General features: G+C 56.1%; 1 protein-coding gene and 4 non-coding genes across 5 annotated transcripts; all 5 read left to right on the forward strand.

Annotated features, from left to right (window-relative positions):
- Window positions 1-7,222: 7,222 nt before the first annotated feature.
- Window positions 7,223-13,768, forward strand: RPL3 (ribosomal protein L3). The gene is made up of 10 exons (XM_037160564.2): window positions 7,223-7,399; window positions 8,334-8,526; window positions 9,247-9,415; window positions 9,979-10,114; window positions 11,212-11,398; window positions 11,824-11,984; window positions 12,485-12,586; window positions 12,955-13,050; window positions 13,379-13,498; window positions 13,668-13,768. The coding sequence occupies exons 1-10, from the start codon at window positions 7,238-7,240 to the stop codon at window positions 13,710-13,712; spliced, it is 1,371 nt and encodes a 456-aa protein (XP_037016459.2). The 5' UTR covers window positions 7,223-7,237; the 3' UTR covers window positions 13,713-13,768.
- LOC119060629 (small nucleolar RNA SNORD43) lies at window positions 7,884-7,947 on the forward strand. Its single transcript, XR_005084626.1, has one exon. It is a non-coding gene; the product is annotated as a small nucleolar RNA SNORD43 (small nucleolar RNA).
- LOC119060637 (small nucleolar RNA U82P) lies at window positions 9,923-9,978 on the forward strand. Its single transcript, XR_005084633.1, has one exon. It is a non-coding gene; the product is annotated as a small nucleolar RNA U82P (small nucleolar RNA).
- Window positions 11,461-11,554, forward strand: LOC119060635 (small nucleolar RNA U83B). Its single transcript, XR_005084631.1, has one exon. It is a non-coding gene; the product is annotated as a small nucleolar RNA U83B (small nucleolar RNA).
- LOC119060636 (small nucleolar RNA U83B) lies at window positions 12,754-12,836 on the forward strand. Its single transcript, XR_005084632.2, has one exon. It is a non-coding gene; the product is annotated as a small nucleolar RNA U83B (small nucleolar RNA).
- Window positions 13,769-25,406: the final 11,638 nt, after the last annotated feature.

A 25,406-nucleotide genomic window follows, 5' to 3' on the forward strand; every position in this document is an offset into this window, starting at 1 on the left:
TAAAAACATAACAGAAGCCAATGTCCATCTTAGGCTCCGTATTGAGTATTAACTCTGTGCCAGGCCCTGTGCTAGGGTTTACATCCACTATTTCATTTATTACTGCAACCTTATTTTTAGAATTAACTTTTTAAATTATAAAATAAGAGAAAAAAGTGTGCAAGGGTGATGGGCCAAATCAGTGGGTAATATTCAGACAAGTGACTAATATTCATTCATTTACTCATTCGACAAATATTTACTTGAAGCCCACCTTGCACAAGGCTTGGTGCTGGGCTTGGGGGCATAAGGACTGGAGAGCTTAGATACTGTCCCTAATCTGCCAGCATTGAAGTTCCATCACACTAATGAATTGGATCTCAGAAAATGTGATGTTTTGGAGCTTCAAACTCAGGTCCTACCCGCCCCCCCCCCCAACTCTGCCCAAATAGTTGCTGTGAGACCTTGGGCAAATGGCTTCTCCTCTTTGGGCCTGTTTCCTCATCTAAAAAAATATATATATATATATATATATATATATATATATATATATATATATATATATATATATATATATATATATAAACATAGTAGCTACCTCTGAGGATTATTGTCAGGATTAGATGAGACAATGCACAAAATGTGTTTAGAATAATGTCTGATGCAAAGAATGAGCTTATTAACGTTATTAGCCTCCCCATCCCAGCTGTACGTAAAACAAGGGTATATAGGCATCTTCTTAGAAACATGAAGTTATCAATTTTGAGTTGTTTCCCAGGCTTCTCCATGATCACTGCAGTTTACAGAAACACCCTCCTCTCCCACCGTCTCTGTGTGTGTTCCGCGCTCGCGGCAAGGCTAGAGGAGGGAGTCAGGCTGTTCTTTGTAGGTCAGACCTTTGCAAACTTAGAGCTTCCTACCACTTGTCATATTCTGTCTGGTAATTCGAGTCCCAGCCCAGGCCAAGCGGCATCTTGCCTTTGCTTCTCTGCTGCCCCCTTGAGGCTGCTTTGGTATAGAAGGGGTTAGGTCTGTTTTCTGTGAGCGTGGAGTTACCTGGGCAGAGGGCAAATGCGTTCATTGTATTTGAGTGGATGAGCCACAGCATAACTGCAAACTGAAAAATTTGCCTCTGGTACCTTTCAGGAGAACTGGCAATGCGTTTCGGTTGACTAAAGAATGTGCTGACTGACCAAGCGGTCCCATTCTTTTCTCAAGGAAATGAACATTTAGCGAATTAACTGAACTCTCAGCTCTAAGCCTAGGTATTGCACACTCGTCTAGACCAGCGGGTTTCAACTGGTGTGCTGCGGTTAAAACCACAATGCCTGACCATTTAGTCAGGTGTACTGACTTCTTTTCTCTTACATTGTCAAGTGAAAAAAAAAAAGGCAACAGCCAACACAACAATAGCTGTTGGTATGAATGAACCAAAAGTGTATCTATTTTTTGTCAGATTGGCAAAAAATGTAATACATTTTCTGGTGTGCCGCAGACTTGTAGTAACTAGTTCAAGTGTGCCGTGAGATGAAAAAGGCTGAATGTGGCTGATCTAGACATCCCTTCAATGTACCTATGACACCATTTTGTGCCGGGCCAGTGAGGGCCCAACAGCTACAGAGCACACAGTTTCTGCCCTAAAGGATCTTAGAGTCCAGGGCAGGGGTGTCAAACTCATTTTCACTGGGGGCCACATCAGCTCGTGGTTGCCATCAAAGGGCCGAATGTAATTTAGGACTGTATAAATGTAACTGCTCCTTCGAGAGGGGCAAGGAGCTCAGTGCTGCCGCAGGGTGGAAACAAGGTGCCCGGCTGGATAAACAAGGTGGAGGCTGGACTTGGCCCACGGCCCTTGTGTTGCCACCTGTGGTCCAGGGGAAGAAACAAACAAGGGTGGCCAATGAAATATGGTCGCGAATCCTTTGATCTTCTTCTGTTGAATATAAGCAAGCTTGCGATCGGCTGGTCAATAAAATGACATGGTGCCATTTTCCTGGTCCAGGCCTTCCATCTCTTGAAACACCCTCAGCCCTGAGCTGTCACAGAAGAAGACTGACTAGGTGGAGATCACCACAACCTCATGTCCACACGTAGGACAAGAGTCCTGGATGAGCTCAGCCTTCAAGCCGACACCGCCACTGTCCTGAACCCTGCAGACTGACCCACATCCCAGCCAAATACACCAAATGACCTCAGTTGACGTTGAGACAGGATAGTAAGCAGCTAGGGAAGTTCCCTGGCAAGTGGAACAGGGAAAGGGAGACAGACAGCTGGACGAACTGGGTGAGAAATTTACAGCCAGACACAGAAGGTCACCCCCACTAGAAATGACATCTAGGACTCAGTTGCATTTTGGCTCCAGGCCCAGAAAAGCAGCAAAACCAAGTGGGAGACCCCAGGACCGACTGTAGTGGGTAACGACCCCCCGCCCTGTCACTGCCATTTGGTGGAGACCATGACTCATGACACCTGGAAAACTGATGAATATTCTGCTGCAACCCTTCCCCCAGGCCTCCCCTAGGCACCTGTGTGAAAGAGTTAAAAGTGCCAAGACAAAGGACCCAGTGAGTGCTCCCCTGAAGTCCTAGGACCTACACTTGCAGAAAAGGAACTGAGGCTGAGAAGGGTGAAGGGACCTCCCCCGGGACACACAGTAGTGACTGAGCTGAGACCAGGTCCCCCAGCCCAGGTCCTGGAATGCACGTGGCTTGCATATTGCATATTGCCCACCTGTGCCCCCAGCCCAGCAAAGGCCTAGGGGACATATCTGATGGCCTTCCATCTCTCACTGACTAAGTAATCCAGGGACATACTGAAGGCCAGTTCACGCTGGATCATTTATTTTAAGATTTGCACGAAGAGAGTCGTGGCATAGATATACAGAAGAACGATGAGAACACAGGTCACCTTCACTTGCTGTGTGAGTGTCTGCTTGCTTGTCCTATCGATCTGGAACCTGGTGCTAATGGGCACCTTAGTGGCCCCAAAGCTGCAGCCTCCTTTTTTCTTGCTGGCATCTTTGTCCCCACCCACCACGCACAGGATGACAGAGGCTGGCATAAGCCTGCTCAGGGTGGCCAGGTCAGGTCCAGGGAAGCGCTGGCTGAAAGGGACGGTGGTGGCAGGAAGGATGGTGATAACTGCATCCAGGTCTTTGGAGGTTGCCCCAGATAGCCTGGCCCATTTCAGGGGCTGAAGACCACTGCACCTCGCAGCCTGGGCCACCCACCCCAGGGCCATCCACAGCTTGTCCAGGCAGCGAACCTGTAGAGATACAGTCACCTGCTGAGTGTACGTGGAAGGGAGACACAGCCCAGAGCAACTTCTCCAAGGCCTTGCTGTTCTCACAGCGGAAGCTGGCTAGGCCGTAGTAGGCCCACTGGGCCACAGAGAGCAGGACCGGGCCGGCTTCCCACTGCAGGAGCCTAAGGACGCCATGACAGGTTCCGTGGATCAGGGCAGCGAGCTGCTGGAGGCCCCAGGCCCAGGCAATGATCAGTGGCTGCCATAAGGCCTGTTGGATGGGTATCAGCATCTCCATGCACAGCTTCCGGGTCAGGATGAGGACGAGCCCACCACCCAGCTGCAGGCTGCTGCACCACAGGATGGAGAGGCCCAGCAAATAGACCGAGAGGCTGTGAGAAGCCATATTTGCCACAGTGGCCTGCAGGCCCAGTAGGGGCACATAGAATTTCACCAACCCGGGGCTGAGAAGGAGCAGGAGCAGGAGCCGCCAGGCGTCCCTGGCCAGCCGGCTCCCATTCTGAGGGGCATCTCTCCAGCAGCTGGTGATGGAGGAGCAGGGAGTGGGGTCTTTCATGACCCAGAAGCTCTGTGCCCAGGCTCCTGCCCCTGGGACATGGGACTGTGCTTATGCCACAAGCTCATATTATCTGACCCTCTGGCCCAAATGCCCTGTCCTGTCATCTGAACCAGGTGGTTTTGCAACAATCAACGACAGCCCAGAAGCTCATAATGTGAGCTCACGTCGAAGAGGGGGCCATCATTGCTTCACCAGGCAAGGGAGGCGGCCTTTGAAAGTGAAACTGTGGTGGTGTAGCTGGGGCCTACTGTGTCCATGCCCTCGTCTGACCAGTGTGGACTGGAGCTTCCTCTATGCTAGGGCCTGCACTGGGGCTGAGCACGTGGAAGGGAGACACAGCCTCCCGCCCACAAGAAGCTTCCAGTCTGACAAAGGAGGTGAATGTAGAAATACCCTCAGGACAAAAGCCGCCTCACTCAGCTCCTCTCTCGCCCCACCTCCTTGTTCTGTTCCTCCTCCTGTCCTCCTAACCTTCACTGTGGTTAGACTGCACCTTGGGTTTTACCTGGCCACAGGGAACATCTGACCTTCGGGCATTTGAACAAAACCTTGGACCCTTTTCTGCTTTTGTAAACACAATCTGTCCATTTCTTTCCAGACTCTGGGTTTTATCTTGGATTAAATTGGCAATCCAGGATCAGGTAACCCAAGCCCCTTGTTTTGGCCCCTTGTAAACTACTTGCACAGATCGGATCGGCGAGGCGCCAGGAGTTCACCGGTCTGCTTGAGACTGCACAGCCACCGCCAGCTCACTGAGGGCCGACATTCCATGGGCCTCGTGGGCGGCATTCCACTCTGGCCCTTTTAGGAGAACCTCGTCTCCCCAGAGAAGTTTGTTTCATGTCTTATTTCAGGCACAGTGAATTCCTGGCCACTGATTTGTTTTTATCATGTGAATATAACAAATCATGTAACTAGTCATATTCATCTTTTTCATCTGGGCTCACGGAGGCTCGGAACCACATGGGACAACTATGGCATAATCTGAGTTCCCCAGTGTGGGTTTGGGTGTGATTTCTCTCTGGTTTCATCTTATTTCCCTTCCCTCACTTCCATACTTTTTTGGTGGTGCGTAGCCCTAGACACTTCCTTGGAAAGAGAAATGATACAGTTAGCCTCATAAATGAATCTAAACCCACACATATAAATTAGCCTCTCCCTTCTGAAAGGAACTCTACCCACCCAATATTCCAAAATGGATCTCCTGACTCAGGCCCTACTTGCTTCCTCTCTACACCCCCAGCCCCAGCGACTCATACGAATAGTTTCCAGCTTCTGTGCACCCTAGAAATCTCCTGATTCTGCTGCTTCTTCTTTTTTAAAAAAGATTTTATTTATTTCCAGACAGAGGAGAAGGGAAGGAGAAAGAGAGGGAGAGAAACATCAATGTGTGGTTGCCTCTTGCAACCCCCCTACTGGGGACCTGGCCTGCAACCCAGGCATGTGCCCTGACTGGGAACTGAACCTATAGCTATTTGCTTCGCAGGCCCATGCTTGATCCACTGAGCCACACCAGCCAGGGCTGATTCTGCTTCTTTATGTCTACCTTCAGTGCACCCACCATGACAGCTTGCATGGGGTAATGAAAGCCCTTCTGCTTTATTCCCACCTCCTGGTTGGCCTCTCCTAACCCAGTGGGCCCCTTAGTGTCATTCTTAGGCAGAACAGGCTTAGTGTACATTTGCTGAATGAATAAATCCCTTATTTGACAGATGGGGAAACTGAGCCATCCTTTCTCATGATGACAGAGAGTGAACTCCTTTTGGGAATAGTTTGTCGAGGGCCTCCAGTGACACTGTTTAATCTTTTTTAACCCTCATCACAATTATAAATAGTCTTATTAGGCCTGTGATGGTGGCCATCTTGATTCCCTTTGTGGTCCTGCAGCCTGGTGCTGAGCAGGCCCAGTAAGAATTTCTTGTTAAGTGACTGAGTGACTTAGGACCCAGACTTCCTTTTCCACTGAGGGAGCTACTGTACCCCAAGTCCAATATCCTGAAAAAGCCAGTCTAGAGTCAGTCAGGCCTGAGCTCTTTCACCAATTGAGTGATTTTTGTCAAATTATTTCTTCTTGGCCTAAAGCTTAGTTTTTTTTTGCCAAGAGGGGACAATTATGGGTCATCATCCCTTTCCACAATTCTGATGTAAAAAAAAAAAAACCCTGGAAGTCATTCGGTGACAAAAACCAAGTTGACCTGAATTTTTTAGGCAGCTAAGTCAGCCTTAAACTGATTGATGGGAGGCTATTTATATTTATCCCACTTCATGTAAATATTCATGTTTCTTTATAGAATTAATTAGTGTATTTCAGCAAAGAGTTTGGGGAGGATTACATAATATACAGTATGTTCGCCATATTGCACGATACTTTCTAAAACATGAGAAGTGCTGAATTTGGAAACACATCTGGCCCCAAAGATTTCCAGTAAGGGACTGAGAACCTGTCAGCGCTGCCGCTCAGGGGTGGTGGGAGCGTTAAATGAGACAATGTTTTTTAACAACGGTGCGAGCGAAGGCCTGGCCTAGAATCGAAGAGCACGACCGGGTGCAATGGAGGTGGAAAGTGGCTTGAAGGAGGGAGTCGGTGCTCGCCCTCCTTGGCAAAGAGACAGGAGTAGCCAGTTAGGGAAGCAGCCTCAGGAGTTAATGCTTTATCCTCCTGAGGGCGTGGGGATGGGGCAAGGAAAGTAACAAGATGAAATTTGATTCTTAGAAAAGTTTGGAGGGTCTAGCCTGGAGCCTGGGAGAGCAGTTAGAAGCCTCCCGTGTCTCCGGGGAGCTGGCGCGGACATAAGAGAGGGTCCTTCCTGCACAGGCTCTGGAAGGCAGGGGAGACCAGGTCCGTGCGGAGGGGCAGCCAGACTCACGATCCCGGGTCGCGAGGCATGTTTGCCGCCTAAGAGACCGTCAGAACCAAGCCACTGCTGCTGGACAGTGGGCGGAATGGTAAGAAAAGATGGGATTTGAAAGAGGGGTGCCCGAAATCAGGACACATTAAGGGCAAGTTCGGGTGGTAGAGGCGGCTCTGGGTTGGGAGCCAGAAATCCAGGGGTTCAGCCTTTTCTCTCGAACTTAGAGCAGGTGAGAGCAGTGCAACTGGTTCCACCTCGATGTGCCTGCAAAATGGCGACCACGCTGATCTGCTGTGTGGGACAGACATGGGTAGCACGTGTGCAATTGCTTTGGCCTGAAGCCCGTGGCTGGGTTAGTCCCAGAGGTGACTGCATTTCCTATGCAAATAAGCGACGCAGCCATCTTTCTTGAGTCGTAGTCGTAGGGCGTTTCACAGAACCCGCCGCCGCACGTTTATTGCACTGTACGGCCCTTCGCCAGCATTCCCAGGGTTTTTCACTACGTTTGAACGCAGCCGCTAGCAGTAGGGACTCTCAACCCTGCCTGCGAAACTCCCGTCTAGCTAGCGAAGAACGCTGGGCGATGACGAGCGTGCGCAGAAACACCACCCACTGCTCGTCCCCGGACCTGACGTCCGTCGCGGGTGCGCGCTCGGACGCCGGAAGGGGCGGGATCAGGCCGGGCTTTATATATTGCGCGTTGCACACCGCCCGACCTCTACCGGCGGCGTTTGGCGGCGGCATGGTACGTAGTGTGAAAGCGCCTTCCTGCTTCTCTCTGGTTGTGGCGTGGCTGGGTCCGCGGCGTATCGCCGCCATCTCAGCTCGCCCAGTGACGGGGACTTACTCTGCGATCACAGGGTACTCGGCGCGATCCGCAGTCAGGCCTATTTTCGGGAAATGCCCGAGGCCTGTTTTTGGCCCTGAGCCTGTTGGCGGGCGAAAGGCCTTGCGGTGGGAGCCGGGCCGGGGTCCCGGGCCTGACAGTTTTCAAGCCATGGATTATTTCTGGGCCTCAACCTCATCATTTTAGGGCTAGTCGAGATTGGAGTCCATGAACACTTGGGCCCGCAGGCCCCGGAGTGGGGGCACTAACCTGGGAGGTGCAGAAATCAAAGCAGGAGGCAGGAGGGGAGACTTTTAAGCTGGGGTCGTTGAGTCCTCATTCCGAATCGTCTCGGAACAGTGTGGGCAGGACCACTCGTCAGGCCTCTAGAGTTCCCAGAAACCACAGATGATGAACTTATTGACGGGCGGACAGAGACTCTGTGCTGATTGTCATGTTCTGATTTGGCTCTGTTGAGTTCTAGTGGCCTGTGCTCCGTTGTAGCCAGGGCAGCCTTTGGTCACTGGCTACCCAACCATTTGTCCCAGAAGCCCCTTTTGTGGTCACTCCTTCAGATTCAGTCACAGAGGCACCTGTTAAGCTATTTTAAAATCGGGGGTGGATTCTTGGTTTAGGGAAGAAGTGGGTGGTTCCTCTTGCTGGATTACAAGAGGACTTGACAGGAAAGTTCGATGTGTGACCCTGCATGAAGCAAACCCAGTTAAGCATTTATCTGGGGTTGCTGGGTCTCTGGTTTGGTTCAGCATTGCTGAGGCTCCTCAGGACCGTCTAGGCAGCTGGGAGTCAGGAAGTGAGGTGCAGGCTCAAAGTACTGACGTTGGTGATCTCACAGTCTCACAGGAAGTTCTCCGCTCCCAGGCATGGGTCCCTGGGCTTCTTGCCTCGGAAGCGCAGCAGCCGGCACCGCGGGAAGGTGAAGAGCTTCCCCAAGGATGACTCCTCCAAGCCTGTCCACCTCACAGCCTTCCTGGGCTACAAGGCTGGCATGACCCACATTGTTCGTGAGGTCGATAGGCCAGGATCCAGTATGTATACGCTGTGCTCTCCAAGCTGGTGGGGGGTGAGGAATAGAGGGCAGGGACGGACTAGCTGGGGCCAGGCTGTCAGAGGGCAGATCTGAGAGATTGACAGGTATTTTGATAGCAGGATGGAGATTAATATATTTGAGGTTATAAATGGCTGGCACTGCTGTTTGCAGTTGGAGGGATGTATTGAAGTTAAGGTGCGCGACGTGTAAATTTGTCAAGAGCCACAGTGCAGGGAAATACACTAACCTAAAAGGCTTGAATACTGCCCACATCCCTGGGTTGTGAGGTTCGAAGTAGAAAAGTCACCAAGTGGGAGGACACAGCACTGGTTACTTTAGGTGGTTAGTATCTACCTGAGCGCAGGGCTATTATGAGGCTCTATTATGCTGCTTTAGTACTTGTGTATTACTTGGGTAATGAGGAATCTGTCTGCTCCAGGGATCTCAGTCACAGACAAGAACTGAAGCTAGGCTGTTAATTTGCTTTACGAGAGTCCTGTGTTTTTTAAGTTAAAAATGTCAGACTATGCAGACAAGTGTGCAGTAAGGGCATCCCGCAAGAGTCCAGGCTGCTGGCGTGCACCCTGCTCTGGTGACTTTACCTTTCACCTGAAGCAGGTTGCCCTCTTGGCCCACACGAGCACCTCACATTTGTACAAAACACCCTGGTTGGGGATCCTGGTTAGCCACTCGAGTCCAACCCAGGCTTTCTTTGCAGAGGTGAACAAGAAGGAAGTTGTGGAGGCAGTGACCATTGTGGAGACGCCACCCATGGTGATCGTGGGCATTGTGGGCTACGTGGAGACCCCTCGAGGCCTCCGCACCTTCAAAACCATCTTTGCGGAGCACATCAGTGATGAATGCAAGAGGCGCTTCTATAAGAACTGGTGAGGGAGGGGGACGCCGTGTACACCCTACCTAGGTCGGGCTGAAGAGAGGCTCTCCTGTGTGGGGTTCTTGGGGGTGTTCTGGTGGTGGGTTAGTTGCCTCTGGAGCAGAACAATTCCTGGGGATGGAGCTTGAGCATCCCTGGTTAACTGAGCTGGGAGCAGCACCTCGAGACCTCCTTTCAGATTCAGCTTAGTGGGTGCTGGCCAAGGACGGTTTTCAGGATTTTCTTGGCTGCTGAAGTATTGAGAATCCAGTTAGAAAACTAAGAGATAGCAGTCTTAACTCCCCCCAGTCCTCCTACCTGGGCAGTGGCTAGGGCGGAGCAAGAAATAGTGTGTTTCTGAATGTGTGACTTACATTAACCTTGTGGACCTCTGCTCAGCTCCGCTCGGCTTTGCCCGATGAGCTCCATCCAGGCTCCGCTTGCCGGTGGAAAAGGCTCCTTAGAAGCCGGCAATGAGCCCCATCCCCATGTGGTGCCCATGTGCCTTCCTCTCACCCCTTGGGTGATGAAGGCCTGCACCCGGCCCCCCTCCCCAACTCTGCTCTGCTCCTGAAGGCATAAATCTAAGAAGAAGGCCTTCACCAAGTACTGCAAGAAGTGGCAGGACGATGATGGCAAGAAGCAGCTGGAGAAGGACTTCAGCAGCATGAAGAAGTACTGCCAGGTCATCCGCGTCATCGCCCACACCCAGGTGAGCACTCGCTGGTGTGCCCAGGTAGGCAGCTTCCCTGCTGCCTCCTGTCATGGAGGCAGCTTTGATTGTGTGGGCCTTTGAATGACAGATGCCATCGATTTGGAAACTTCACTTTCTGAGTCACCCCTCAGCTCCAGCTGATTTTGTGCCAAGCCTCAGGTTTTAAGGGGTTGGCTGGACTGGTTCAGGTTCCCTAGACTTACTCCATCCTGGAGGAGATAGGCCAGTGAGCAGCCCAGGGTTTGTGTGAAGTTACACAGCAAACAAGTCCAGACACCGTCTGCCCTTGGAGCCTGGGTTCCTGGGGCCAGGTTAAGGCCCATTGGATGGTGGTCTGAGCAAGGCCTTCAGTGCCCCCGCACTTGCGGGTTGGTCTTTTCACTTGCCAGCAGAGGGCACTGTGTCCCTGTTGGCTCTTCATTAAGGAACCCATATCCCATTTTAAGGGGAACCGGTTGAAGGAATTGGTGACTCCTGATGAACACTGTCAAATGCCTGACTGAAAGCCACGTGCATTTCACGCCTGGCCCAAGAAGCCCTCGGCTGGCTTGGGTTGAGGGGGTGCCCCTCTGCGGTCTGGGCAAACACTGCCCTGGCCGTACACCCTGATTCCTAAGCGCTTGTGGCCTTGTGCAGTTGGTGATGGCCACATTGCCCCGGATTTACAACGGTCCACCACTGAAGAGAGTTCTGTGGGATAACACCAGGCACCTCGTAACTGAAAGTTTTAGGCTTGAACTCACTTCCTTTTCTGACTCTTGTGGTTGATACTGTTAGCTGCAAAGCTATCCTGCTTTCCAAAGTACGTGTCTTGTGGGCAGCTCATAGAGCACAGTAGAAGGGCAAGGTGGATGAGGGCAGTCTCCAGAGGCACTGCCCAAAGGACAGTGATCAGGAGCATTTGGCTAGTCGGTGTCAGGATCTGGCTAAGTTGACCTGTCTTGGTGTGGGCCCTGTGTGTCTGGTCAGGGTTGGCTCCTCAGAGCTGGAAGGGGAACTGCACCCAGTGGGGAGTCGGGACACGGGAAGGCTGTTTTCTCCATGGGTGAAGAGCCTGGAGCTCAGGGACCTAAGGTGCATCCATTTCCTCCTAGATGCGCCTGCTTCCTCTGCGCCAGAAGAAGGCCCACCTCATGGAGATCCAGGTGAATGGAGGCACGGTGGCCGAAAAACTGGACTGGGCCCGTGAGAGGCTGGAGCAGCAGGTCCCTGTGAGCCAGGTGTTCGGACAGGACGAGATGATCGATGTCATTGGGGTGACCAAGGGCAAAGGCTACAAAGGTGAGTTCTGCAGTGGCCCCGATTGCTGTGCTTTGACTCTCGGGGCAGGGCTCTCCGACCCGGCCGTTCGGTGATGAGGCTCTGGAATGCGCGCTGGGCACAGCGTCCGAGTCAGACTGCGGAAACATTCCTTGCTGCCTTCCTTCTGAGAACAGCCCTGTGGTGGGGTGGCCGGGGACTGGGGAGGTGACCTCTGGTCGAGGGTTGATTCTCCAGGGCCTGTCCTTCTCACATTTAGAACCGAAGATTTCGTGTCTAGACGGGTATTCAACCTGGGATGATGTGGCCATGAGAGGGTGGCGTGCAGACCGAACCCACCTCTGTCCATGGAACTTCCCAGTTGATCGAACTCCAGTGGGCCTTCCAGCAGGAAAAGGCCAGTGGCACAGGTGCTGGCCACCCCGGTAACAACATGTGTCTTCCAGGGGTCACCAGCCGCTGGCATACCAAGAAGCTGCCCCGCAAGACCCACCGCGGGCTGCGCAAGGTGGCCTGTATTGGGGCGTGGCATCCTGCCCGTGTGGCCTTCTCCGTGGCCCGGGCTGGGCAGAAGGGCTACCACCACCGCACTGAGATCAATAAGAAGGTGAGGTGCTTGAGGGAGGGGTCGTGGGAGTCCCTTCTGGTGGGGGGAGGTGACCGTGTACCTGGGGTTGAGGGGTTCTAGTCAGTGTCACACTGCTCCTGGAGGTGGAGCTTTGGGCATTTCCGGAATTTAGCTGCTGGTGTGATGGGCATAGCCCTGGCTCTTGGGTGGCAGGGTTGGTGGGGTGCAGCCCTCAATGGTGGTTCTGGTACCCCTGGCCCTTGGCCTGACCAGCATTGAGAGCTTGTCCTTTCTTGCCATGAAGTGTTGGAGGGGCCTCCATCCACTGTCTCAGGGAGCAGTGTCTTGTTTAGAGCCAGCCAGCTCTTCTGCATTTTCTGAGCCTGGGGCTGAGGTCAGAGGTGCTTTCCCAGAGTCCTTGTCCCTAGTGCCAGTCGTGCCAGCCTGCTCTGTCTAGGGGGGTAGTGCGTGTGTGAGTCTCCTGAATCTCCTGCCCTGTTTCCTCTTCTGCAAGTGTTTACACTCGTTCCCTTGTTCAGATCTACAAGATCGGCCAGGGCTACCTCATCAAGGATGGCAAACTGATCAAGAACAACGCCTCCACCGATTACGACCTGTCGGACAAGAGCATCAACCCTCTGGTGAGGAGTGGGAGCTGACTTCTCAAGCGTCTGATGTTGGGGCTGGGGCTACCTGCTGTTGGGTCCTGGCTGCTGTGTGAGGCTGTGTTTGCAGTCATTTAACTGGTCCGTGCCCAGCAGCCAGCTCTCTGCTTCCTGTAGTGGCCTGTAACCCCCCTCCGGTTGGGGTTGGCTGGGGAGAGGTGGGCTCTGGCCCAGCGCTGGAGTCAGACCGCAGAAACGCTCCTGCTGCTTTCCTTCTGAGAACAACAGCCCCGTGGTCGGGCGGCTGCAGACCCCCGAACCGGAAGGGGTCCTGCGGGTCTGACGTGTTTCCAGCCCTGTGCTTGAGCTGTGCTGACCTGACCCGATGGCCTTGCTTTTCCCAGGGTGGCTTTGTCCACTACGGCGAGGTGACCAATGACTTCGTCATGCTGAAAGGCTGTGTGGTGGGGACCAAGAAGCGAGTGCTCACCCTCCGCAAGGTGAGATGGGGGGGCCAAGGGTGGCACCGCACCGGGAACCTGTGGAGGAGGGGCGAGATGTTTACTGGCACAGGGAACGCGGTCCACAGGCGGCCAGGGGAGTTCAAAGGGAAGGGGGGCTTGCTGCTCCTTCAGCATGGTCTTTGAAGTCCTGGAGGAGGAAATTCCAGTCTGGCTTGACCGTTTGTTTCTGTTTTCACGTGTGGGGGCCAGTTCCTTAGTCACTGGTGATAACAGCTGATGCTCTGCCCTCTCAAGCCTGTGAAATAAGAGGGTGTAGAGAAAGCCCTGCTCCTCAGAACCGACCTTCTCTCCTCTTGGCCCACAGTCCTTGCTGGTGCAGACCAAACGGCGGGCCCTGGAGAAGATCGATCTGAAGTTTATCGACACCACCTCCAAGTTTGGCCACGGCCGCTTCCAGACAATGGAGGAGAAGAAAGCGTTCATGGTGAGCACCTGCCTGGCCCCCTGCCGCTGTCACATGGCAGCCTGCCCTCCTGCCCATCTGGGGCTGGGGAGACGGGCCCAGAACCTGATCCCTCGGGGCTGTGGCTTTTTCTTACTGACAGCCTGCCTCCTGCCTCCACTAACCGTGTCGTCTGCACCTTTTCTCACAGGGACCACTTAAGAAAGACCGAATTGCGAAGGAAGAAGGAGCCTAATGTCAGGAGCAAATTGTGCAGCTGGTGGGATCTCAATAAAAATTATTTTCCAGTGATACCTGCCTCTGACTTGACTTTCCCTTGTCTTAGTTGCCTCCCTGTGGCCCCTGTGGTTCCAGAGGCTTGCTGCCGTTGACCTCTTAGCTTCTTAGCTAGCTCTGTTCAGTCTCCTTTTCCTTGTCACCTGCTGGACCTGGAGCCAGGCTGGGCACAGGGATAGGCTGAGGCTGAGCCTGGGCTTGGGAGGTCAGCCTGGGAAAACAGGCTTTGTGTGAAACGGTTGTCACTGCGGCGAGGCTGCCGGGCCGGGCTGTAGAAGTGTTTGCACAGCTTGGGTGGCAGCTGTGGAGAAGGGGAAGAGGTGACAACAACTTGCTGTCCCTGATCGTCTTGGTAGCTGACAGGCACGGCAGGGCAGACCCTGGGTCTGCTGGGTGTGCACTGGAGCTGTTCAGTCACTAACCCACGAGGGAGCAGGCTCCAGTCAAGGCTTGTTGGGGTTCTCTTGGGACCTGCAGCCCAGTTCCGGCCCTTGAAGGGGACAGGCTGCACCTGGAACTGGGAAGAAACACCTCGGTGTTTACTCAGAGGAAGGCCCTGGTGGTTTTAATGGGCTCACCCAGCTGAATGAGGTCATTGGACCCATTCTGGCCTGGGTCTGCCCCAGGACTGGGCTCAGCCCACCCATCTCCCCTCCTCCAGGAGGTCCTCACTCTATGCTGTGCTGACTTGCATGTTGAGTACCTGCTGTGGACCAGGCTTGACCCCAGAATGAGTGTTTCAGCTCCTCTAAGCTCACAGCAGCCAGGTGGATGATCTCAGAACTTGCTGTTGGGGATCAATTTGGCCTCAGCCAGCGGGGCACAGCTGGTGGATCAAGGCTGCCCCCCACACCTGGCTGTGGCATGTTTCACTCCAGCAAGTGGAGACCGCAGCTGGAGCAGCACTGCCCTGCCCTGCAGTCTGGTCACCAGCAGGTTCTGGTTTCCCCTGGACCTTCAATCTGGAAAGGGAGTAATCGGGGGTGGGTGGACCAAGATCCCGTGTACTGGAGGTCCAAATTGTCCCTCTGGTTCCCAGTGATTGTGGCACCCCTGTGAACAGAGGCCCTAAATGTAGGGCGAGGTCCCGAGGCAGAGTGAGGCCTGGAGAGCAGTGTGCAGCAGCTGGCCCGGGACTCCCACGTGTCTATTTCTGAAGCCCTTTTGGGACCCCTGGGCTAATGCAGATGTCCCCCTACTAACCCTGAGTGCCCTCCATCTGCTCAGTATTCAGGGCCCGGAGGGGCTGGAGCTGTACTTCAGGATGGAGCCACCAGGGGGTGAAAGTGGGTGCCCTGCAGGATGGCCTCCCAGCATTAAAGGGGGCAGAGTCCCCTCCCCTCAGGGTGTCCTCTGCTCACTCCTGGGACTGAAGCCCACAGGCAGAGCCAGGCATGGGGCCCACCTAATCCGGTTAGATCTAGGGCGGGCCCCACCTGCTCATCCCAGTGGGCCTCCCACAGTTAGACCAGTCCTGGAGCCCAGCCCAGGTGGGAAGGGCTTTACTGGTCTGACGCTGCAGCCGGGGCTCTATCCCTTTGGAGTTACAGATGGCTGTGGGTGGTTCTGCAGATGCAGGGTCCAGAGAACAGACCCCCACCCTCCACCCCCAGGGTGTGTGCTCCGAGGCCGAGAACATGGGTGCGTGTACACACATCTAGCACCGCAGGTGTGCCTCCAGGTGCTGGGCTGTCACCACTCATGTCCCCACATGGGACACATGCACAGAGTCATTTTCAGGGGCAGGCTCACTTGACCTGGAGGCTTAGCCCCCTGGATGCTGACCATCCCCTTGCCCCGTCCTCATTTCTGCCCTGCGCCTGGCCAGTGAGTGACCTTGGGCACTCGGAACAGTTCCAAGCCTCAGTCACATCTGGTGGTGACTTACTACCTCAGTGGTGCCTGTGGCGCCAAATAAGGCCCAGTGGGTGCACGAATGGCTGGAGTCGCTGTGGTTAAGATGAACACTGGCGGAAGTGTGAAAGCTCAATGTGTGGGTGTGTGTGAGAGAGAGAGCAGCCCCCTGAAGATGTCCTGACTGCTACCTGGACACAGCCGTCCTCCAGGTGCTGGGAGTGGTGGCGAGCGCAAAGCGCTCTCCTAAGGAGCTTAGAGTCCAGTTGGGGGTGGCAGACCGTAAACACTGGTAAGCAAGGCCATTTTTAGAAGTAATGAGTGCTGTGAAGACATCTAACAGGCCACTGGGGTAGAGAGGAGAGGCAGGGGAGGCCTCTCTGAGTACTGGGAGTGCTAAGGAGCCAGCCTGCTGGAGCTCTGTGGGGAGAACAAGCCAAGAAGCAAGAATGGCAGGTGCAAAGGCCCTGAGGTGGGGAAAAGGCTTCTGGACTCAGTGAAGGAAGGGCTTGGATCCTTCCTGCCTCCCCAGCCAGGGACTGGCCTGTAGTAGGTGCTCAGTAAATGTTATTCCCCACATCTCTGGGATTCACCCATGCTTGTGCAGGTGTCTGGGCGTCGCAGACCAGGGTCCCCAGGCATTTCTGTGGGCCTGCGGTCGCGGGCCCATGCCCATGTGTGTCACTGAGGGTGAGTCTTGCTGCCCTCAGTGCTCCCTGCCACCGGAACCCCCAGACAGGCCTCGCTGCTGGAGTCCTGTGGTGACAGAACAAAGAGTCTCATTCCATTCCTCCTGGAAAAAAAATAACCTGCTGGGAATGTCTGAGCAAGTGGGAACAAGGAGGTGGTAGGAGCCGCCATCGCCTTAAAAGGCAGGACAGCCAGTGACTTCGCTGAGCTCACCTGGGGATGGCTGCGGGGCATGGGGGGTTGGGCAGCTGGCTGCCGCCTCCTGGGCTCACCCAAAACGCTTCCCCTTGAATCCCCACTGACAGCCTTGACGGGGCAGGCTGCTACTCTGGGCCCCCTGTTGTCCTGCCCGCATGCCCTGCACCCTCAGGTGCCCGGCCCCTACCCATCAACTCTCAGCAAGCAGCTACTTGTCTGAATCTTCCGTGGGTCCCCTGGCCTCCACGCGACGTCTCCCTGCTCGGGCCAGCACCCGAGGCCCCCAGCATCACGCCTCCCGCCGCCAGGTCCGGACTGCTGGCCTGCTCCCTGGAGCCCTAACAGCGTTCCCGCCCTGACAGCAGCAGGCTCGGAAGTGGGGCTGGACGGCTGACGGGACCAGGGAGGGGCCTGACCCAAACCTCACTGGAGGCAGGGGAGGAAGGCCCGTGAGCCCAGGAGTGCGGGAAGCAGCATCCAGGAACCTTCCAGGGCCTAGTAACACATCAGAGCTGTTAAAATGCCAGGGCTGTTACCATGTCCGGGCACCCACTGGCCCCCTGGGCCCAGGGCTCAACTCCAACCAGCCCCAGCCCACAATCACCAGTGCTCCCAATGGCTCTGGATGCCCCCGGAGGGCCAAGCCCGTGAATACCTTACCCCTTTCGGGCACGTCCTAAGTACCGGCCTCTATGCAATATCGGTCTTCTCCCTTGAGGCAGCTTTTATTATTGCCCCATTTCACAGATGAGAAACTGAGGCTCAGGAAGGGTGAGCAGCTTGCTCACACAGTGTACAACAGGCAGGGCTGGACTTTGAGCCAGGCACCCCTTCACTCTGACCTTCCTGATGCCATTGGGAGTCAGTAAAGCACATTTTAGCACAAGGGAGAAGGATCGGAGTGCTCATTTGTCGAGCACCCACAGCGTGCCGACCCCTTTCAGAGCTCCTTTCCCTACTCCGTGCGGGCTGTACTCCCACCTCGAGGATGGGAGCATGGGGCCCAGGGACAGTCACAGAACCTCTGAGGCCACAGAGCCAGAACAGGTCCTGCCAGGCGTCTTAGATGCCGCATCTCACTGAGTGGTCAGAACAGCCCTGTGAGCTGTGAGCTGGTGCCCCTGTTAACCACTCCTGCTTTCACAATGAGGAAACTGAGGCATGGAGCGACAGCCAGACTCTCAGAACTGGTGAAGCAGGAATTCAGACCCCAGCCTTGGAAATCCAGTGTTAATGACCGTGCTACACCACCCCCAGCTGTGGGGGCCTGGAGGCTCCGGTGAAACGGGGGGGGAACGCCATTTCCCAGCGGCCACTAGGGCCCCTCCCTGTGCTCCTTCGCCCCAGTCCCTCACAGGCTCACATGGGTCCCTGCTTGCTTGATAGATGGGGCGGAAGGGGGTGCTGCCCTAGGGGCTGCCAGCAGACAGGTGGGGGTGGGGAGCGGGCCACAGCCAGCCCCACCCTCCTCAGGCCCTGGCCTCGCAGCTGGCCTCCAGGTCACTGCCTTCATGTGACTTTGGAGAAGTGGCGCCTCCGAGCCCCAGCCCCACAGAGCCGGGCAGAGAAAAGTGCTGTGAGAGAAGGCGCTAAAGATAGCCGGCTCGCCGACTTCCCCATCCTCGCTGGCCCCCACCTCGTCCCCGTGGCTCCTTCAGCAGGCCCCCACCCCGAGTCAGGCTTCTCCAGGATGGAGCCTGGCCGCCCAGCCTGGGGGCACATCACCAGGACCAAGGCAAAGGTCATGGGGTGGAGACCCACCACCCGCTGTGAGGTGGGCGCCCGGCCAGGCAGGGCTGTGCCTTGTCCTGCAAGTGCAATCCCCTTGAGGGGGCAGGGGCATCGTTACCACCTCGCTTTATGGGGGTGGGGAGCCTGAGCAGAGGGGACCCCGGCCCACACACACAGCAGGGCCCATGGACTCTGTGGCAAGGACACACCCACTGGTTTCTCATCTGGGCCAGGCCCTGAATGCAGTGGCACGGCGACACTGGGGCCCAGCACTTTGCAGAAACGTCCAGTCAAAGGCAGGCTCTCCCTGCTCCACATTGCACATGCGCTGGTTCAAGTACACAAAACATTCCTTAAGCACTTACTAGTCATCAGGCTCCTTGGTGTGGCATTCAAGGCTCCTCACAATTTGGCCCCAGAATACCTGCCAGCTCATCATCACAGGCCGCTGTGTCTCCTCCACGTGGGGCTGGCTACCAGAGTCCTGCGGCCCCGGCCTCTTGGCTGAGCCAAGGCGGCTCCATGTCGGGGGGCAGCGCCGGCAGGGGCTGGGTCCCGGCTTGGTCTGCTCCCAGAGCCAGGGGCAGGGGCTCGGGTTCAAGGGGCCCCTGCACAGGATGTGCCCAGTCGGGCTCCCAGCCCGGGGTCCTCGCACTCAGAGTGCGACCCTCCCTCTCCATCAGTAAGTTCTGAGTGGGTGGCAGCTGCGTGAGAAGTCACTGTTACTGCCACGTCACCGATGACAAGGCCAGGGCTCAGAGAGGGCGGCCGCCTCGCCCAGGCCCACACAGCCAGCAGGCAGCTCTGCCTGGTCTGGTACGTGCCCCAGCGAAGCCAGAGGCCTCGATCAGCACCCGTCAAACCCCAGCTATTGGTTTGGCTTTCAGGGTGGGCTTGATGCACAAGAGGCTTTGAATCTGGGCGTCTGCAGCTCGCTTTCATCTTTAAAAGCCTGGTCAACAGCACAGACCTGGACGCAATGTACAGGTCGGAGGACCTGAGAGCCGCTGAGGGAAGGCCGGTCCCCTCAGCCTGGCGGAGAAAAATCACCAGCTGTGCAGCGACCTCCTGGCCAGGAGCGTTTTCCAGAGGGGTCTGGAGGCGTGCGGGCCGCCTCACGCTTCCTCCGTGCGTGTGAATGAACGCCAGTGGGAGGTCGAGTCCGCAGTGGCAGGGTGTTGTGCTGGGCGGCGACTGACCTGGGCATCGGGGTGGCTCGGCCCCTGCCCAGCCGCCCTGAGAACTGGGTGCTCGGGCCTCTGTTTTCTCAGTCGAAGCATGGGGGCTCAGGGAGGGCTGGGCTGAACAATTTCTCAGGGCCCTTTTAGCACCGAGGCGGGGACTCTGAAGGTCAAAGGCCAGTGCAGAGTGAGGAGAGACGAGAGACAGAGAGAGACTCGGTGCACTGCAGCAATCAGGGAAGGCTTCCTGAAAGAGGGGGGCTTGAGCTGACCTGTGAAGGCTGAGCAGCACCCTGACTGGGGCTAACCTGAATAGGAATGGATGGTTCTGGAAGGGTGGTAAAGCACAATGGAAAGGAATGAGTTTGTAATCAAGAGATTTCAGGGGCAGCAGGAAGCAAGCTGGGGGGTTGAGGGTGGGTTGTGAGAGGTCTTCCCTGAGACCCTCCCTTGCACCTCATCACAGGGGACGGGCTTCCCTAGACCAGGATGTGGTGGGTGGGGTTGGGGGTTGGGGTTAACCTCGTGGCCCCACCCCTAGTGCACTGCAGGGGTAGGTGCTGCCCCCCCGCCCCCCCCGCTTGCCCTCAATGGCCCATTCACTGCTCCCCCAGGGAAGTGGGCACTAAGAGGACCCCCACTGTGCAAAAGGGGAGTCTGGGTTTGCCTCCCCAGCCCCTCTGGGCCCCTTTACCTGGAGGAGGGGAAGGAGAGGGAGCCATTTACAGAAGCCTCAGAGCTTCTTCACAGACTGTTTCCCCTGCCTCCAATGCTTTTTCTTCTTCGCTGTGGTGGGTAACCCCGACATGCCCTCTGGGCTTGGCTCCAATGTCACCTCCTCCTGGAAGCCTGCCCTGCTCCTCACCTGTTCTCTCTGCTTCTTACCGCCTGCACCACGACTGTCACCGCATTGTCATTTGTGCGGCTTTTGGCTCCATGTCTATCTTCCTGGCTGGGATCTGTGGCCGTTGTGCTATTTTTGTGCCCCCTGCCCCCAGCACATAGTAGGTATTCAACTACTATTTGTTGAAAGACCACTCGACTGAAGGCATAAACAAATTTAAGAATGAACGACGTTATTTTTCTGAAGCTCGCCCAGAGGGTCAGGGCAGCACGGCCCTGGTGGGGCCCAGGGGTCCTTTCTCCGGGCAGTGCCCCGCCCTCTCTCCCTTCTGTCTGGTCCGCCTGCTTCCGCTCTGGACGCCCCGGTCGGTTCTCCGCCTGGCAACCAGGGCGATCCTGATAACACTCAAGTCAGCTTGCATTCTTCCATATTGGGTTTTGGTTTTACAAGATGAGTTATAAAAATGTATATACAGTTATATTTGATACCACTAAAATGTACGCTTAAAATAGTTAAAATGGTAACTTTAAAAATTTTTAAACTTATTAATTTTACAGAGAGAGGAAGGAAGTCAGAGAGAGAGAGAAACTGATTTATTGACGCACTCATTGGTTGATTCTTGTATGTGCCCCAACCGGGCATTGAACCCACAGCTTTGGTGCATCAGGACGATTCTCTAACTGACTCAGATGCCTGGCCGGGGCAAGACAGTAAATTTTGTGTTATGTGTATTTTACCACAGCAATAAAAAAATGCATCCCTCCTCTGCTCTAAACCATGCAGAGTCCGCCCCGGAGGCAGAGGGGGCCCCAGTGTACCCACCGGGGCCAGCCTCCCTCACTCTGTCCACGCTCATCCATGGCCTCCCTGCCTTCCTCTCCGAAATGCCCCTCTGACAGGGCCTTCGAGCTGGCTCCCCCTCTTTCTGGAATGTCCCTCCTCTAGAAATGTGCAGAGACCCATGTTCTCCGTGAGGCCTCCCCTAACAACCGAGTTTACCGCTACGCCCTACAGCCCCGCCCCCCTTGTCTCTTCCACCGCGGGACCACCCCCCACGATCCGTGTGATGCACTTGCTCCTCCTGTTTACTGCCCCCTCCCCACTCCCTTCCCATCCTCACTGGTCTTCAGGTTTCCAGAGAATCGGGGTGGGAAGGGATGTGGTCTGGAGCGCGTGAGGGAGCGGGGAAAACTCCAAGGCGGCAGCAACTTCCTCAAAGCATTTTTAGGAAAAGTTGAAGTGAAAAAGGCTTGGGCAGCTAAGTGCTTCCTGCAGCCGGTCCCAGAGGCCAAGGGCGTGTGTCTGTGCCTGGGCCTCTCTCTGTGTGTGGTGCGTGTGGGGGAGGGTTTCTGAAGCAGGGGACCTGCCCTCTCAGGCCCGGGGTGTTGAGCTCTGCCTGCTCTGGCTCCGGGGAGCTCGGACTCCGCGGTGCGGTGGGGCCCTGTCCTTCGGCTCCCTGGACGGTGTGGCCTTGTGGGGTGGCATGTGGGCTCTGGAGCCAGACCTTCAGGGCCCTGACCCCAGCTCTGCCACTGACCGGCTGTGGGACCTGGAAGAAGCGCTTTGGCCACCACATCCTTCACTCTCATAATCTAAAAAGTAGGGTGATCGGACAAGAAGCCATTTCTTCTCATTGCTGCCAGGACGCCATGAGGAGAGGCATGCAGGGGGCTGAGGCTGGGGCTGCAGGAAGCATTCCCAGGTGGTGTTGGTCTCAGATCCAGCCCAGCCTCAGGGCGCGGGCACCCAGGCAAAGGCCAATGGCCATGGAGTGGGGGCTGCTGAGGGAAGTCCAAGGAGGCCCAGAGGAGGCACCGTCAGGCCCCCAGCAGGTGGCCTCCGGTGAGGTCTCAGGGATGCTCTGGCCAGGGCAGGAGTGGGGGGAAGGGGCTGCAGGAAGTGGGTGATGAGGAAGAGAGATGGCCTGGGTGGGGGTTGCAAGGGACTTCATGAGACCCCGGCCCCATAGGATCCAGTGAGGAGGCCGGAGTGCAGACGCAGGACCCTCCCCACCTGAGTGCCAAGCTGTGTGGACTTTGTCTGGGGCAGTTGGGAGCCGTTGGGGGTTTGAACAGAGGCATGGGGCCTTCAGCCCAAGGCTTCTGGTCCCAGGCTGTTGGGGAGACACCACGACAGCTAGGCTGGGTAGATGAGATATTTTTGCACAAAATATTGTACTCAGACAGCAAGGCCTGGGTAGTTAGAGCACCCTGTGTGGGAGTAGTAAAGTCTTCAGGGGCAAGGGCCTGGGGCAGCGTGATCCACGAAGGCTTCCTGGAGGAAGAGGCCCTGGATGTGAGCCTTCATAGAGGCAAAAAGAGACTCAGCTAGAGTGTGCTGGCTGACTTGGGGCTAACCGCTGCCCTATCTGGTCCCTGCCCTTTGAGGGTGAACCCGGCCCCTCCCCTGTCATTGCCTCAGCTCTGACATTCTGCGGTCAGGGATGGCGACCACTGGAATCTGCCAGGGGCAACTTGGTCTTCTTGGTGTAGACAGAGCCCCCACCTGCCTCGGTTTCCCCTCTGCCCTGGACTATGGGGGAGGTGGGCAGGGAGGATAATAATGCTTGATTGTTAAAGGCCTGCACACCTCAGGGGCCAGATGCCAAGGATTGTTTCCATTCGTGAGAGGGTGGGCCCTTCCTGCCAGGAGAAAGTGCCAAGCTCCTGTAGCTGGGGAGGGGGGACTCTGCCACCCCCTGTGACCACATACCGGCCGCCCAAACCTATGGCATCAATGGCATTTTTTCTTCCTCCTTCCCTGTCTCTGCAAAGGTAGAGGCCCAGGGCCCCAAAGAGAGGCCCTCAGCTCCTCTGTTAGCTCAGAAGCGCCCCTTCCCTTCTCCCTTCCCTCGTGTGATGCTCCAAGGCAGGGGCCACGTGGTGTGGCCCCCACCGGGGTCCGGCTGGTCCCATCCTTGATGCCTGTCGCCTGCATGACGGGGAGAAGGCAGGGCTCGTGTCCCCTGGGACAATGGGATTCCTGTCTGGGAATTTTCTGCTTTGAGGAGCCCATGCTCCCAGAATTTCCTCAATCCATTTCCATGGTTTTGGTCTTTTGTATCAAAATGCTGCATTTCTGAAATTATTTGGTTCTAAGCATTCTTGGTCCTGGCATGCAAAATGTTCCAATACTTGATGGTCTTGGAATTTTCTGGTTGTGAGAACCCATGGTTCTTAACTTCCTGCTTCAAAGGCACTGTGACGCAGGAAGTTGCATCCTGCCGTCCGCAGTTCTGACGCCAGGCCTTGGGTTCACAGTGCCACAGGGGCCTGGAGGGGGGCCGGGGGGCATGGTGGCGGGGGGGGGGGCACAGTGGCGGGCCAGGTGTGCTGGTGTGGGCGTTGGCGGCCGCTCCGGCGCTGACAGCTGGGCAGGGGCCACTGCCTGAGCTCTTGGCACCTGGCCCTGACCCAGGACCAGGAGGGGATGGCTGGGCGGTGGGGGAGGGCCCATAAGAGGCCAGGGGGACAGGCCTGCACAAGGTCTGCCACCTCCTTCTCTCCCTGGGACCCCTCCCCTGTCGCCCACTGAACTCAGCAGCGGCTGAGAGTACTGGGCCCCCCAGGGAACTGGTGGGGACTCCAGTCTCAGCCGGGGGTGGGGAGGGGCTTTCCAGGTCCCACCAAGGGCAGGGGCAGCTCAAGACCTACCCCCTCCTACACCTGCTGCCAGTTCAGGTCTCTTCCCAGGGGTCTCATGTTAACTAGGGCCTCATACACCCCCTTTCCCCGGGTATTTGTTCTCTAGTTCACACAGTGACTTCCCCTACCCTTTGGCCCCCATGACACCCCTATCCTCCAGGGTCTTCGATGGGGAAGAATCAGAAACTCAGTGTGATGCCGGGGGCCTCAGTCTTCCCCCCATCGGGCTCTGGGAAGCAGTGAGCTGACAGCCTCCCGGGCTCTGCCCGGGGCCACTCTGACTGCTGCTGCTCCCACCCCCAGGCCCTTCCCCAGGCTCCCCCGTGTTCTGGCCCTGAGGAGGGGCTCCCTACCCCTCCCTGACCCTGCTTGGCATGCTCCCAGCAGGCTCGTGGGAGCTGGAATTCGGAGCGGTCCCTGGCGTGTGTGTGCTGCCTCCCGCCTGCCGGGGCACCTCCCCTGACTCGGGGCCAGACATTCCTCCTGATTGCTCCCAAAAAGCCCCCGGGAAAGGAGGAGCTGTGGGAAGGGGCAGGGAACAGGCTGGATGTCGGGACTGTGTTGGGGGTGGGAGGGAGCCACGGTCTGGGGACACCCAAGGTGGGACAGCCTGGTGGGGGCAGAGGAAGGGTGGAGCGTGGGTTTCGATCATGTCCCCCAACCCTGTGTTCGATCCCATCACGTGCATAGACGATGACAGTTTCAGAGTTCCTCGATGCCCTTCTGTGGATTCACTCACTGATTCAAGTATTTATTGAGCACCTACTATGTTCCGGGCATTGCACTAGGTGCTGGGGACACAGCCATGAGCAGAACAGAGAGTGTCCACATGGAGCTCACGTTCTGTGTGAGGCGGGGGAGTAAGAAGCTAGGAAAATTCCTTGGCAAGAGGAATGGGAAAACTGAGACAGCTGAGCAAACTAACCGAGAGGTTTGCAGGCGGATACAGAGGACCACCTCCCCCATGGATAACATCCAAGCCTCAGCCGCAGTTCAGCTCCGGGACCAGCTGCAATGACTGATGCCCCCGGTCTGGCACTGACCAATCAGAACAGACCATGAACTTGAATTGGCTCACCTGGAGAACTGATGAATATTATGCTGAACCCTCCCTGAAGACCTCCCTTGGGGTTCCTGCCTATGAGAGAGATAAACCCCCCCAAGACAAAGGACCAGGGCACGTGAGGGAGTGAGCATCTCTTCGACGCTAAGGGTCCGAGACCTGCAACCAGGGGAGCAACGGGCGGCAGCGGCTCGTCCCGGGCTCATGCCCTGCACCCGCCCCCATTTTCTGATGTCCCCTTGAACTAACGCAGCCCCAGCCGGGCTCTCCGGACGCTTCCTCTATCCTAAGCCAGCCCTTGTCTCACTGTCCCCAGCCTTAGTAAACATACCCTCAAAGTCTCCCGTTGTGAAATCTTTCCCTCATGAGGCAAGAGCCCACACACCACCTGCATGTCCCAGGCAGACCTGCTCAGGGCCCCGGGGAGGGGCAAGCGGAGGGTGAGATT

The sequence above is a fragment of the Artibeus jamaicensis genome, unplaced genomic scaffold (assembly GCF_021234435.1).
Source record: "Artibeus jamaicensis isolate MK-2021 breed Jamaican fruit bat unplaced genomic scaffold, CSHL_Jam_final contig_233, whole genome shotgun sequence".
In the NCBI taxonomy this organism is placed as follows: Eukaryota; Metazoa; Chordata; class Mammalia; order Chiroptera; family Phyllostomidae; genus Artibeus; species Artibeus jamaicensis.

Bases quoted from the DNA above. Each gene is read 5' to 3' on its own strand.
- RPL3 (XM_037160564.2), top strand. From the start codon at position 7,238: ATGACGAGCGTGCGCAGAAACACCACCCACTGCTCGTCCCCGGACCTG. The intron at 9,416-9,978 runs GTGAGGGAGGGG...CTGCTCCTGAAG, and splicing joins AGGCGCTTCTATAAGAACTG to GCATAAATCTAAGAAGAAGG. The intron at 11,985-12,484 runs GTGAGGTGCTTG...TCCCTTGTTCAG, and splicing joins GCACTGAGATCAATAAGAAG to ATCTACAAGATCGGCCAGGG.